The sequence below is a fragment of the Corvus kubaryi genome, unplaced genomic scaffold (genome assembly GCF_017639235.1).
Source record: "Corvus kubaryi isolate FWS band 111438036 unplaced genomic scaffold, C.kubaryi_AGA036_p1.0 37398, whole genome shotgun sequence".
NCBI lineage: Eukaryota > Metazoa > Chordata > Aves > Passeriformes > Corvidae > Corvus > Corvus kubaryi.
Genome location: NW_024581137.1, coordinates 24,285,042 through 24,301,021, shown reverse-complemented (window position 1 = coordinate 24,301,021; position 15,980 = coordinate 24,285,042). Strand labels below are relative to the sequence as shown.

Genomic DNA, 15,980 nt, shown 5'->3' with positions numbered 1-15,980 from the left:
CACATTTTGTGATTTTTTTAAAGTTACCAGTGTAAACTCTCTGATTCCCATGGCTTTGCTGAGTGAGATGAATTACTGGATTTCCATTTCATTCTGAGTATGCAGTTTCAGTCTTTAAAAATACTTACATTTCTGTATCCAGAGAGGGCCAAGCACAGGACTGCATGGGGCAGATGGGGATGATCTCTAAAAGATGATGAAGAGCCTCCACAGCTAACTGCAGGTTTAGGACCACCTCGTACCCTTGAATAGACAAACACTTGCACCCTTGCTTAGAGAGGGATGATAAAATGTCTCATGTCAAAAATAACAGTTACCAAAAGCAATGATTTGGATTTTGCTAAAGTTTAGTAAGTTTTCAGGGAATGTGCTGGCTCCTTTGATAAGCCAGATCAATGGGTATCCTGTCAAGGTATGAGTGAATTTCTGGAACTGGGAATGTGCTGACAATACTTCAACAAAAATGTTCTAATTGAAATACTTCATGGTGACCATTTTAATGTCATTTTTTGGCATTCTTGTGGTTATTTCTGTCATATGCTCTTTCCTACCATGCCTGAACTGCTTTGCTGAGTCCAGGGATCATTGGCTGGAAGGTTGTGGGGGTTGTGTTTTAGGATGCAGTAAGTAAATGACTGGAAATGCACTGCCATATCCTGCACAGTGATAAAATTACTGCAGCAGAACTATTCTCAGATATGCCAACTGATTATCTGGTTTTGATTTTCAGCCAGGAACTAACTGGTCATTAGTTAGAAGCTAAAGTATATCTGTGTAAGATAGGAGGTCTGCTAATGTGATGTGATTTAACTTATGTCATGTGCTTATTCCCAAAAAAATGTCCAATCTCTCAGGCAGAGCTCTGATTATCCCATTTTAATGCCTTGATGCCTCTGGTTGATAGGTTAAAAAAATGAAAAGGTGAAAATAACTGTGTTAGATTTTAATTACACTGGCCTTAGTGTTAAAACAGAGAATGGTAACAATCATTGGGGTGTAATTTTTAGTGACCAAATTAAATTTAATGGCAGCTAATAACTACAACAGATTTTTTGACAATGAAGGATGGAGATATTCTGTGATTTTTTTTATTGCCTACCTTTCTAGTTTTTAGACACAAATCTTTAATGATCTGTATAAGGAAATTCTTCATTATTGCTCTGGGTAAAAAACACTTCAGAACACTTAAATTATGGAGGTTCTTAAATGCCATCCAAGGGCAATAGATTCAGTGTGATTCAGCATTATAAAGAACCTACCTGTCTTAAGATTAGGTGTGTGAATTACCTCTCTGCACTCTTAAATCTTGCATATTTCCCAGGAAATATTTAAAGCATTGGGAATATTTTCATCAGCTTACTTAGATCTGTGTCAGCTTCTTGGATTTGCACTCTGGAAGAGCTTGTTTAATTCTATTTTCTGGGCCCTAAGGAAGACTAGACTCCTAAAGAGCATTTGAAAATTAGAACTGTACAGATACCCTTCTCTTTTACACTTCTGCTATTGCAATTGAGAACCCTGATTATTCTTTCTCAATTTCCAAATCTAAAATGGTATTTTCAGTGCTTTTAATTATCTTTAAATCTGTGCAGAATAGAAAGACAGATTTTTTAATTAATGAGATATTGCTCCAATCTGATGGTCATAGCTGGCTGAACACCACTCACCGACTGCAGAACATGGCTCTTTATGCTTTTGTTGTACAAGTTGAGCTGTGGATTTAAAAAATTAAAATCTCCTGTGATCTGTTGGAATACATCCCTAATAATTCACTTACTGCACAGTCATATTATATTTGATAGTTGGTAACTCTTCTAAATTATTAAATTTACCTATTTGCGTGATCTTTCACCTGCATTTTAGTTAAACAGACACGTGCATTAAACAAAATTAACCATGGGCTGACCACATGTCTATTAGTGGAAAGATACAGTTTTGAAATCTGAAGCAAAAGGAGGAGAGAGCACAATTTGGCATGACCCTGATTCGTAGAACTGGCTAAATGAGCTACCTTCACAGCAGTGGCTTCTAATAGCAAGTTTGTGGTAGGCAAAAGCAAAAGATACAAAATAGCTGTCAATTTATATAGTGGTTATTAAAAGCTTACTGTTTCAGCCTAATTGCTGTGCTAGAGAGAACTCCACCCCTTTTGTGAGCTTTTTTTGACATTTAAATTATACACTATTGCTGATTTTTAATTTTTTTTAAAAGAGAGAATAGCGCAGTGGGAAGCTCCCATCATCTGAATTAATACACCAATTATAAACTCTGTTGCAAGTAAACAGTTTGATCATTTCTGTACCTTATGCTGAAAGCTAGAGTGCCTCATTAAGACAAGAACTGAAGTCTCATTCCATATTTTAGCTGTCCATGTACTGGTGATGAGAAAGTTCAGTGATAAAGCTGGCAACTGCTCACTCCTCCACGGGCAACTATTCGTTCTGAATGAAACATTAAACAGAGTTTTTGACATGCTGAAATGTTTCAACAGCTACATTGCTAATTATTAACTGCAAGAGAGTTAATTTTGCTCTTCACAGGAGCAGTGACTTTTCAGGAGTTAGAGTGGGGGACTCGTTTGACTCTATGATTATTCATGTCATTTGAAAGTGTGATTATTTGCAACTTTAAAATTAAGAATATTCTTTCTCACAGTGTGGTCAGATGTTCCTGTAAGGGTAGTTATATGTAATAGAAGTCATCATGATGTCCAAAGTGTATGCCAAATGAGTGCAATCAAACATAGAAAAACACACCAATTTAAAGTCATTTGCAAAATGACTGCAAAGTGACACAGTTGTGTATGTGTACATACTAATTGTTGAGAGGGCAAAATAAATTAAACCAGCCCTTCACCAGCACAAGATTAGCCAGTAGGGGATCAGCTAAGGGGAAAATGACTGTCTGTAAATGGTATTTATTAATCACAGAGTGGAAACTAAAGAATTGATCTATGTTTTATGTGTCAGAAAAGAACTGATACCCCTAAAGAAGCCCCCTTAATTACTCTTTCAGTTTAGTCTCCATCCACCAGTGTATGCCAAGGAACAACCCAGCTGGAGAACTGCTTGGCAGAAAAGGACTTGGGGGTTCTGGTGGACACCAGGTTGAAAATGAGGCAGCAATATATCCTTCCCTTTGAAGATGGCTGATGGGATCCTGGGCTGCATTAGGAGCAGCACTGCCAGCAGGTCAAACGAGAGGTGATTCTTCCCCTCTGCTCAGCGCTGCTGAGGCCACACCTTGGTTGCTGTGTCTAGTGCTGGATTCTGCAGAGTGAGAGAGCTATGGACAGCACTTTCATGCTGGAGAGATTCTTATAAAGGACTGGAAAAGCTTTGCAGGGCTGGAGGATCTCTTAGGAAGGGCTGAGCGGGCTGGGACTGTTCAGCCTGGAGAAGAGAAGGCTCGGGGGAATCTTTTCAAAGTATAAATATCTAAAGAGAGAAGGCAAGGAGAACAAAGCTAGCTCTTTTCAGTGGTGCCCAGTGACATTACCAGTGCCGATGGGCACAAAAATGAAACACAGGAGACTCTTAGAGCATCAGGAAACACCTCTTCACTGTGAGGGTGACCAGACACTAGCATGGGTCACCCAGTGGGGTTGTGGTGTCTCCATCCTTGGAGATGGACATGGTTATAGGTGGCCATGCTTCAGAAGGGGGTTTGGACCAGATGGCCTCCAGATGGAAGGTACCTTCCAACCCCAACCATTCTGTGGTTCTGTGATGGCCATCCACATTATAGTCAATTGAATAATAAAATTCTGTCTGCATGAAGAAAAATGTAAAAAACCCCACGTGTGTAAAGAGTGCAAACACTGTTTATCTTTCACAGAAGCTTTTACTCAGCAGTTTTATGTTACTCTTCTATATATAATTACATATATAAAAATAAGAAAAATGTATTTAATAATATATGCTAACTTAATGTTTTGGAAACAAAGTAATAACTATGAAAGTGTACGTGGTAAACCTGTGAAAAAACTCATTAAAGGAAATATACAGAGGACATTAAAATACTCATAATTATTAGTCTTGGTCCTAAAATAACAATGGAAGATTAAAAAAATTAGTAGCTAGACTTGTTCATCCGGTGAATCATTTATCTGCACACTGCCAGTAAACCAGTGGCTTCCAGACTGGCTTTTCCTCACACACAAGTGTCTTTCCTTGCACATGCAGGTCATAGTTTTAAAATTAGTTGTTACTGGAAAGGAAGTCCAAAATTCAGACAATGGTGACAGAGAATCCAGGCTGAGGCAGTTCTTCCAAGGTGAACTACAAATATTTTTTTATAATCCTTTAGTAGGAACAAAGGCAAAAACTGGGCATGGCATATAGCTACAGTATGGATATTTATTACGGTTCTCCTTATGCCACTTATAAGTGAGAAATATGTGATTCATGTGGTCTAATTCGTGGGCTTTCCTGTAAAAAAGTTTACGCTTTCCAGTGCGTTACTGGTCTTGGTAGTCAGAGGAATCACTTTGAACTTAGTTTCTTATTAGACCTGCTTTAACCAAGTCAGTCTCGGTGCTGGTAGCACAAACCCACACGTGTTGGCATTACATCATCATTTTCACAAAGTACAAGGAAGTAATAAAAACCAATTCTGTCATTCCAGTGTCTTTCACAACTACATCCAGAAAGGTGTCACTTTGGTACAGAGCCAGGCCCAGTGAAGAGCAAGGGTTGAAGTCCATGGATAACTTTACTTACTGTATAATTAATGTAAGACCATTTCTCAGAAATGGCTTAAGAATGGCTCTGAGTAATGCATTAACCCTTTACTGCCCATTATTGGCAGTAATACTGTATTCTGTCTTCATGTTTCCTGGAAAAAAAATTCTTATGTGGTTCTACTTTTTATCTGTCTGCTTAAAGCTCTGCCAACTTTTCAGTCCTCCCTTTGCTGTAGTCTTTCTATACTTAGCTTTAAGTGCTCCATCAGCTTTATGAGAGTATTTTTTCCTAAGATCCTTTTCATCCTCTCTGCTCTGTGAAGAGTAAAGCAAATAAAGTGAAAAAATAACCTGTTTTTACCTTACTCCCATTTTCCAGTTCCAAGTATCATTTTTGGTTTGACAATTTTCTCCAATATCTTTTCATGTCAATTTTGTGTTATGAGAAACCTTCTCAGAGCTGTAATATTCCTCAAGAGTCAGCATTCTGCTTTCCTTCTGCCTTTCTGTTTAGCATACAACTGACTTCTAGTACTTTTTTAGGTCTAATAAATATTCACTTTCTCAGCCAGTATGTTTCAAAGCTTTTCGTTAACAGTCTTGCCTGTAATATTATTTGTGGAAGTCTCTCATGCTTTTTTGCCAGTCCTAGTCTTTCCAGTAAGTTTTGCCAAGGTCATTTATGATACAGTATTGAGAAGACTCAAAATAATTTTTAAAATACCTGAATTGGACATTCTGTAATTCTTTTACAGTGACTCTTTCTTATGTTGACACTCAGAAAAATGTGTCACAAATGACCTTGGGATATTTTGTTGGGTTTTTCAGAACTGTTACTCATCTTGTGATCTGAGTTTCTCCTTTGACAACTGCTTTCAACCTTAGCTGGCATTTTTTCTGAAACTAGACAAGAAGTCACTGTAGGAAATATGAACCTTTCAAGAAAAGAGCAATAGGAAAGACCCTGTCTTATCACCTGAGAGTTTCTCAGTGAGCCCTTTTCCCCACGCTGCCAGTCACGATTTTGATAGTGATTACGATCAAAGTTCATGTGAGGAATATCATTTCATGAGACATCAACGCAGGGCATTTGTCATTTGTGCCAAGTTGGATTGATTGATTGATTGATTTTTGTTAAGTGGCTCAAAACTGAGGTTCATTGTCCTTGCTGAGACCATTACTATGTGCAGATCTAAAGTACAAGCTGTATGAGTTGAGGTGTCCTGTAGCAACTGAGCCGACCACCCAAACTCGTATTCGTGACTTCCGTGAGCCAGAACTGCTGTTTAAAGTCCAGTCATGGAGAGTGGAGCACAATTTAATGAAAAGAGCTGTTGTGTAATACAGAGGAATAATAAAATATAGAAGAACAGAAATTTCAATGAGGGCAAATAGCAGTTATCAAATCTGCTCAGGCAGGATTTGCCTCTTTTGACCTTTTGATTTAAGAAGGGTTGAAGTTCACCCTAATCTAGTCAGCCAGGATGGGGGTCCTAAGACTTTACCATACAAGGATGAGAGTTGCCTAAGCAGGGGCCTAGCAGCCTCCTGCCATGAAAGAAGAAGGACGTTTCCATCTGGGTTGCATTAGACCTCTCTCTGGTCCTCAACCACGACCCTTGTCTCCAAGTTGTATTTAAACTAATTATTCTTTATTTCCCTACAAATGGGTGCCATCAAACACATGATAGCTTGGCAATAAACTCTATTAATACTCTCAGCTCTATGGCATTTTGTTCCCTGTGATTTAGGGATGTACTTTCAGCTGAAGGGATCACAGAGGATGTAGCAGTACCTTGTAATGGTGAATGTGGAGCTGGTGACACGTGGGTTTCCTCTGAGTGTGCTGTCTTTTAGAATTATTTTAGCTATTGAGGAATGGTTCTGTCCACTCTTTCCGGGGCTGACAGATTCATAACCGTGACAAATCAAATGCAATCATTGAGAGTTTTGTTTTATGACTTATCTCCTGGATGATTCTCCATCTCGGCTGCAGTGTTTCCTCACCATCAGTCTGTCTCCAGCTATTGAAGTACTTTACAGCCACTTGTAGATCAGCTTTCACTGTTGAATTTACTGGGCGCTTTTTAATTAATTTGGAAGACTAAAGTGACAACTGATACTTGTTGGTTTTTCATTGTTTCTCCCCCTATTACTTCTTTTTCTGAAGTCACAGTATAGATAATAACATATTTGCATTATTTCAGTGTTTCTTCTTTTGGAAAAATATAGTAAGTGAAGAAGGAAATTCAGAAATTCTCTTGCAGTAGCACAGAAGTATGGAGGGAAGAATTTAATACACAGTATTATGGTGTTGTGGTAAACTATATGTGAAGCGATAGATGTATGCAGGAAAAAAGAGTTACATACTACTGTTATAATTTGAGAAGAGAAAAAAATAGTTCTTGTATGAATAAATTTCATTTGTCTCATGAATAGCTTCATATAATTTAAAATAAGTCTTCTGCATAATGAACTTGCAGGCTAATTACTCTTGGATTGCCACAGCACGGTATAACTGTGTCAGTCTGGGAGCATTTTGAACTTTGTCAGTGCTGTGAGGTGGATTCAGCTGAAACTGAAACTGAATGGGTTTCCCAATCGATATATCTACAAATTGTTGCAGGGTGTTATTCCAGGCCGTAACTGTGATTGTTGCTAGATTTATCCTCTTTTAAAACAATAGAGTTAAAAGTGGCAGATGGTAGTTAGTGATTAACATTCCTATTAAACAGACTTTTTGCAGGAATATATTTAAAGTAGTTGTGTGTGTGTAAATAGACAGGGAGCATGAGCTATACAACTATAATTGAATTAGATTAGCGTAACTTAAGTAGAAGTTTAGTAAATAACAAACACCTTAATTAACCTGCACAGTATTGGCAAGTTAATGACTTAAAAGTGTTTGGCAGCGTGACAGTTCAGAGCCAAACTAGTACCCAGTACCCTACCCTTTGTTGCTGGTGTTGCTCCTTCTGTCCCATCTCGGCTTCTGCTGGGATTTCTGTAGGTTACAGCAATTGATTTTCCTGCAGAGAGCTGGAAACCTCCCCATGGAGTGGTCACTAACAAAAGACACCAACTCTTCGTGCGCCTTTAGTCAATAATGCTACAATAATGTAACTTGTTTGTAATGGCAGGTTTTGCAGTCTTTCCTTTTTCTATCTTTTTCACATTGTTTTTGTTGATTCAGCTTCTGAAAAATATGCCAATTACCTATGCTAGTGGGTTCAAGAAGTGTAATTGACTCTTGTTGAAACTGTCAGGTGTGTGCATCCGAGTCCAGCTTTAGCTGTGCATCTTTTTAGCCCCAGCATGTGTAATTCATGGATGCTTATTCTTAAATCTTACTAGTGGGGTTAGAAGCCTGACTGAAAACCAGTAGTGATTTATCTGTTTATCATGCCAGGTAAAGCAAATAAATAATGTAGTTACCAGTCCAGTTAATTATTTTAAAAATACTGGTGAGTATTGCAGATTGGTAAAAAACTAATTTCTTTTACGTTTGAATAATTTGGGAAAAGCATGTTGGAGCTACAAGTGGTTGAAATTTGTATTCTTCTCTCACATAGCAAACTGCACTGTAAATAGGCTATCATCTCTCTTGGGAAAGAAATGTGAATTTTGCTGACAAGTAGAGGCCTCTCAGCAGAAATGTGCATGCTGACAGTTTGACCCAGTGGCCAAATGACTGAGTTCTTTCCCCCTTTTTTTTTTCTATTTTAGATGCTGAAGAATACCAGCCTCCAATATGGAAATCATACTGTGAGTATACAAGAAATTTGAATAATCTTAGTACCTTACCAAGGTGTCAGTCACTGTTAGGTCTTTTCTCTTTTTTTGTTTGGAAGGGAGACATAAATGTACTAGAGGCCTGCGCAAATTATTGTATGGGACAGCAGCAAAACCTGAACTTTTATGGATTTCCATGGAGCAAGGACAGCAGGATTATGTGTGCCAGATTCCCTCCATTGCCTTAAAAGTGTGCAGCTCCTGGGTTTCATGGTTTCTCTGCTGATATTTTCAGGAAGGATTGCAGAGGTAGAGGTTAATGCTTTGTATGTTTACTAAAGGTCAGGCTTGAGAATACTTGTCTTTTTATATGGGTCACCAAATCACTTTAAGATAATAATATTTTTGATCCTTAGCAATAGAAGCTGATTTTTGAAGTGGAGGTTTAGAAGCTGGAGACAGCATTATCAGCTCTTTGAACCTTCCTGTCTGCCTTTAGAAAAATCATTTACATAGAGTGCAGTGCAGAAGTGCATATTTTATGCTCTTTTGCTTTGTTCCAAATGTATTTTCTAATAGAGTAGCACAGATCTAAGACAAAATATTGGCTTTTAAATCCCTTATTAAAGATGGCCTTTAAATTTCATCATTTTATTTTAAACCCTTCCTGGAACTTTAATAAGAATGTAGCTTTGGGTATAGAGAGTTGTTTTATTTTTTTGGTTTTCAGATATCCTAAGGAAAAATCATCTCTTTTATGGTGGCAAATTCAGTATAGTGCCATTACCAAAATGCAACTACAAAAAGACAATGATCACAGTAGCTACATGCATGTACATGTGTAATTTTAAAGACTGGAATAAACTTGTTGACTTCACTTATATGCACATTAAACTGTCTTGCTGACTTCAAAGACATCACCTCTGTGTTACCTGAGAATTACATTCTGCCCCAGAATGGACTGGGATTTTTTCAACCAAAATTTGAATATGCCATTAAATTACAGAACTTGCTTCTCAGAACACTGTTTTCTGGATACTTTGTTGTTGTTGTTGTAGTTGTTGTAACGTTTTGAACATGTAAGAGAAATCTCCTAAAAAGTCAGCAAGAGTGTTGGACCACTCCAGCATACTTTGCTGACTACTTGAGAAGAAGCAGACAGTTGAGTGGTTTTTTTTAAAAGAGGAACCTGGCTTACTCAAAATCGATGAAAAGCTCCCATTGACTTTGAGAAGACTACAGCATTTCAGATGAGAGATATTTCCTTTTTAGCAGTAGGTTTTCATTAAAAAGTCAGGGAATGAGCACATAGCTTTATCTACCTGCTCTTAGTTGCCCAACTTGTGCAGCAGACAGATCACTGCATGCAGTGAAAAAGTTTGGTTGCTTTTATCTCATAGCTTACATCTAGTCCAAGGAAACATTTTTTTCAATGGAAAAAAAGACCCAACAAAAGCCAAAACAAAACCATAACAAATGAATAGTCTATGAATATATAATTTCCTATTCTACTGTATGTAGGATGCCAATATTGTGGTAATGACAAAATCATGGCCTCAGCGTCTGAACTCCATGCATGAATGACCATGGAAAAAGTTACACAGCTACAAAATGCAGAAAATAGTTTAAGCTTAGAAAGATTTACAGCTGAGACTGCTTAGCCACAGATAGACATTTTCTTTGCAATGGTAGGTAATGTGTGCTTCTTTACTCAGCTAGAAAAATTCTGATCTGTGCTTCTTTACTCAGCTAGAAAAATTCTGATCTGGTAAATTAATTATAGAGGTTATGTCCAGCAGTAGTGTTTGTCTATGATTCAATCTGCTGCCCTGTCTCATGACAGTTTTAACTTAGGTATATATTTAATGCTTAGCACTTTGTCTTTGCTGCCTATTTAACAATTATTTTCAATGTATTTTGCCTAGTAACTTTTAAGGTTTGCTAACATACTAGTAAGATACTTTGCATACAGTTTTGATTTCTTATTTTAAGTCCTGGATAAATTTAGGTGACTATGTTGCCTTTTATTGACATCATGATCAAGGCTTCAATCCTTCTAGCTTCTAAACAAGGGCAGATTTTCCTGTTTGTGCAGACAAAGTATCCAAATAAACAGTGTTGAACGTCTCCATGGTCAAATGCTGATCAAAGTGCAACAGTTTTCAGAACTTGAGCCTTACTGTTTTCACATAATGTACAAATTTGTTTCAGCTATATTTGGAAAACATGGACACTTCTAATGCAGAAGATCCTCACTTGCTTATGAAGGTTTGTTAGAATTTCACATAGATTTTGCAGGTCATAAAGTTTTTCAGACTTCTTCTGATAGCCCTGGGGCACAGACAATAAAAGAAATGGCCAGAATAATTTGTATTAACAGGAAAGAACCTGGGGAAAAGTTTGGAAAGTTTCTAGCAGCCAGCAGTCTCTAGGCAGTGGATTTGATAGCATTTTTACCTGAGAAGCAGATCAACAAACAACAGATTTCTTATATCATTCCAATAACAGATTCCTATTTGTAGTCTGCCAAATGTTTACCACGAAAAATGGTATTTTGCTGTTTTACCATCATTGAGGTAGTACAGAAAGAAAGATAAGAATCACAGAATGTGGGTTGGCAGGGCTTCTGGGGTGAGCTGATCTGGCTTCCCACTTGAAGCACAACTTTTGTTGGCTGTAGAGCAGAACAGCCATGGCTTTGCATAGCTGAGTCCTGAAAACCTGCCAGGGTGGAGCCTCTGCCGCCTTTGTGGGTAACCTGCTCCAGTGCTGCACTGTCCTCTTAGGGGGGAACCTGCTTACTTTACCTGCTTCATGGGAGAAGTAGGCAATTTGTTTGACTGAAACAGCATAGTCCTTGGTTTCCAGCCTCAGCATGTATGTGCTTGAATTTTGAAGAGGTGTAAAACTGCTCTTTTCCTCCTTTTACTGCAGTTGAGATGGCATGTGCTGAGTCAGTCATGTGTCAATGCCACTTCAATGTTTGTTTGCATTATTCAAGATCATGTGTGTTGGTGGGAAGCAAAGTGGCAAGGCACTGAGCATCAGCTGATGCCATGCTTCAGCTCCTCACGAAGTTTCCCTGCCTTCTGTCCTTCATCAAATAATAGGCACAGTGTCCGAGACTCATTTTTGTTAGAAATTAAGTCTTTGTTTCAGCCAAGCACTTAGGTTCCTAATTAAGCATGTGAGTAATCCTGCAGAAATAGGACAGCTCATATTGTTCAAGCTCAGCACATGGATAAACTGCCTGACTGAGATGAGGCTGAGGAGGTAAAACTCAGGAACTCTGCGAAACATTCTGAGACAGAAGGCGGTATGTTTCCTTGCTGCTTTATAAAAATGATGATAGGAATTTTTCCTCTCCGCTGGAGCATCACTGAACACTCATCATAGGTGAGTTAAAGGAGAAAGCTTGAGGTCCTGACACACTGCAGAATTAAAAAAAAAAAAAAAAGTATGAAGAAATGGGTGATAGCCCTTCTTCCCTGGCAGAAAAAGAGTAAGTGTTGATTTTTGCGTGTCATCCCTTTGTTTCTTACGCAAATTGGATTTTGGAATTAGACAGTTCTTCCTAAAACATACTGCAGAATTTCCCCAGCTCAGCCCCTGAGACAAGACTCGTGCTCTAACGGGAACAAAAGAGAGAAAGATATATTCTAACCAGCTATTTTACATCTCAAAGAAATGTTCCTCAAGTAATTCAATAATAAATTAAAGTTTTGTTAACACTGTAAGTCCCAATGATTGTGATACTATGAATGCTGCCAAACTACCTGAAGTATGAAACTGATAAAGATGTTCAAGGGTCAAATAGAAGCTACTGCATTTTCTGTTGCAGAGCTGCATTTTTGCCTAATATTTAATGTGTATTATTACTGTGCATTTCATTTGCATCTGATGCTGAACAAAAAACCACTCCCAGTCTGATGCTGTTCTCTGAGCAATAATAATACATTTTCTTTTTGCATGCAATTGACTTTTTATAAGGTTAATTTTCTCAGGGCTAAAATAATAATGCATCATTATGTTCAAGTGTCATCTTTTCTATGATCACAGTGGGTTTGTCTGAACCTGCCTGTCAGTTCTAAAACCTGGAATAGACTGGGTCAGATGTCAATCACTGCTTGCCACTGCATTAAATTAGTGTATTTTTCTATTATTTCACCTAACCATAGTCTTATACATTGATTTCTGTTTTATGGTTTTCAGAGATGGGAAAATGAGGCAGAAAGGCAAGGATTGTTTGTCATTTGAGCAAGTAGTGAGAGATGTGCCTTCTGAATCTCTGACCATCCCCTGGACTGTGCTGGGGTCTTGGCAATGTCAGCCTCAGTGCGAGTGCCCAGCACTTTGGAAAAAGTGTATAATGAAATCAGGCAGAGCTGCAGGATGTTCAGCACTTCTGAAAATGAGGTCACTTAATGAGGTGTCTGTGCTCATTGGAACTTAGCTGTAGGGCACATTTTTCTCAAGTCACCTTAGCCATAATACTGCACTGTATTCATAGCCCATTAGCAGGCTTTCTCATAGCAATCATTTGAAGCAGAAACAGCAGAGACCTTTCTAAAGGAAAACACAGCTTTTGGTAGGGTCACACTGGCTTTGCTCCTTAATGCCTTAGTCTGTGAGATACTGCCTTCCTTGTTTTCCACTTAACTGAACTTCCACTGTCATTTTGCCTTCTCCATCCTTGCCTTGCTGTGTGTCTTTACTGGGCATCCTTGACAGCTGTGTGTCAGTCTGTCTGTCTCTTCCCTGTTGTTTGTCTCCCACTGAGTTGCTCGGTGTCCCTTACCACAGTGCCACTGTCGGTTTTCAGTCCTTTCTCTGCTCCCAATCTGTCTTCTCTCCCTCCATCTAATGGTTCTGTATCTCCCTCCAGTTGTTCCACTGGTTTGTCTTTCTGTCAGTTTAATGACTATCAATTTAAAGCTAATATGGCCAAATCTGAATTTTTTATCATTCAGGGGAAACCATTTCCCATTCATGACATTTTCTGTGATTACCACCATTCACAATCTTGATCGTGCTTGGGCCATTTTCTCATCCAGCACATTTAGCATATAATTTGTAATTATTTATTTGTATAGTGATAATCTTACTATGTTTTCTTCTGATGTATTTCTAAATCAGATATGTTTCTCAGTTCATATTATTGTGCTGATTAATTACCCGCCTCTCTCTGAGAATGACAGCAACCTTTCCCAGTCTATTCAAAATACAGTTGTTAAGATGATTTGTCTTCCTTGCACTCATCATGAGTCCTTGCACTGATTTATCCCACTACATCCTATAAGCATCCATTTTTTTGTGTTTGCTTTCAGGTCTTTCATGTCTGTATCTGCCCTTTCCTGTTAATCATTCCTTCCTTTGTTTTGTGAAATGCTGACTCTTCTCCCCACCATTTCTTCTTCGGTGTTATCAGCCTCAGAGATCCTTTTGGTCATGTTAGAGAGCTCTTTGCTTTTTTCATTTCTCAAAAATGTAGCACATCACAAAGATAGGCTTCCTGTGTGTTCTTCAGACCAACTTGTTTTGCATCACTCTTCTCAAAGTTTTCTTAGAAACAGCTCCACTAGCTTAATTTGCTGTGTCAGTCAATGTTTAAGAGATTTGATTATTGAAAAATAGAATTTTTATGAAGTATGATTTTTCAATTAAAATTCAAATTAATTAATTGGGGAAATAGATAATTTACTTTAAATGAGAAGCTATCATATTCTTGCTATGTTTTGAATCCTTAGAGTTCCTTCTCTCCACTGGAAATGGGGGGAAGGAAAAAGTTGTTATTTTCCTATTGGATGTGTTTAGTATTAACATCAGGAACTTGCTCAATCAGTGGTTATGCTGATTTCAGACATTCAGAACTTAATTCTAAAGTTATTATATTTGGCTTTAGAATAGTCAGAGGTTTAAAAAACAATCAGTAATTTTTGAACAAAATTTTCATGCACTGTTTGACACTTTATTCAAACACACAAGTCATTTGATCAAAGAAGAGTAGAAGTCTTTGAATCTTAGTCACATAATTACAAGACGTAAGAAAGACCATATTTATCATCGAGTTATCAAAATATTATCAAGTTACCATAAATCTTGTGCAAAAGTAGCAGGAGATCTGACAGTGCTGAATGATGCAGAGTAAATACAAAGCCTTAGTATAAATGTAGAGCTGGATCACATCCATATGCCTTAAAATTGGTAGGGAATATAAGAAATCATAAGCTGTCTTTCTGTGCCCCTCCAAGGAACCAGGGATGAAGGTTGGGTCGGGAAAAGAAGAGGTTATGGGCTTTTCCACTTTGACGTGAGCAGAAAGCAGGAGCCCCCAAAGCTTCCACATCCCATCAAGTTTGTGTGACAAATTTGGGTGCAAGCTGAGGATTTCCCCACTTTCCAGATTTCATTGCTTCTAGCCCCATTTAAAGAGAAGGTGCAGAAGGTGCAAAAAGGTGCTGAGGGCTAACACCTACCTTTTTGATTCACTTTCTGCAACAGGGCTTCTGTGTTTATCAAGCCTAGAGACATTTCTGTTCCTCCCATAATCTACCACCTTTCAGGGCATAATTCTCAGCTTCACTTACATTGTGAATAAATGTGTCCTGGAAACTCAGTCTTTTAAAAAAATTCATAGACACGACATGATCTTTCCAAATACAAGAAGGTCAGCATACAGAAGGCCTCTCTCGAGGGAGGCAATCCAAACCTCTGGGATTTTTACTGGAGTTACAGAGAGACAGTCTGTCTGTGCTGGAATTGATTACTGTCATTGCATGTCAGCTTCTTCTCATGACTCTGGAGTGGAAGGGAGGGAGAGGATCTCATTAAATACATGCAGTGAAGAGTCTGGGGGCCAGGCAGCAAGTACCCCTAGCCTCTGGTCTCTCTCCTGCAGCCCTCAGAACATTTGCAAAATTGATCCAGGGCCATTCGAATAGGGCATAATTGCTCTAAAGGAATGTTTGCTTGCTCCTCAGTAGTTGCCAGCAAATCTTGAAATAAATTACGAGATTGTGATGAACCCATTCACAGGTACTGAACTTTTTCTCGGCCTATCCGAAAACTGCTGGTGTTACTGGTAAACAATCTGTTCTTGGGTTGTTACAGCATGGTATATGCAAAAGTGTGGGGTTCTATCCTGAGACAGACCTAATAAATGTTTCTGGCTAGTCTTCCCTGGTATAGAAACGTAAAAACCCGTTGAAAAGGATAATACTTGTAACAGTTTAAAGCACTGATCACTTGAGTTTGTTTGCCGGTCCACAACCAATTTTCATATAAATGACTTAGACACACTGAAATACCTCATTTTGCTGTCATTTTCTTTACATTTGCATTTTTCTCTGCAGCCCCTGGCTAAAAAGACTCATCTGAATAAAAGTTTGTGTATGTTGCCATCTTCTAATGATGTGTACATTTTTGTGTTTGACAGTGTATCAATTGCAACAAGAGGCACCACGTCCCAAGAGAATCATCTGTCCTCGGGAGGTCAGTTCTTTTGCTCTACCTCGTTATATCTGATAAATTCTCAGCAGCATATGATTACCAAAAAATCTTTTGT

At 38.3% G+C, this 15,980-nt stretch overlaps 1 protein-coding gene across 1 annotated transcript in view; it reads left to right on the top strand.

Annotated features, from left to right (window-relative positions):
* Positions 1 to 15,980, top strand: part of CHN2 (chimerin 2) — a 159,533-nt gene that overhangs the window by 57,939 nt on the left and 85,614 nt on the right. Inside the window, exons 2-3 of the mRNA XM_042042756.1 lie at positions 8,411 to 8,449; positions 15,852 to 15,907. Of these exons, the coding sequence (XP_041898690.1) occupies positions 8,411 to 8,449; positions 15,852 to 15,907 (95 nt within the window). The remainder of the gene's footprint in view (positions 1 to 8,410; positions 8,450 to 15,851; positions 15,908 to 15,980) is intronic.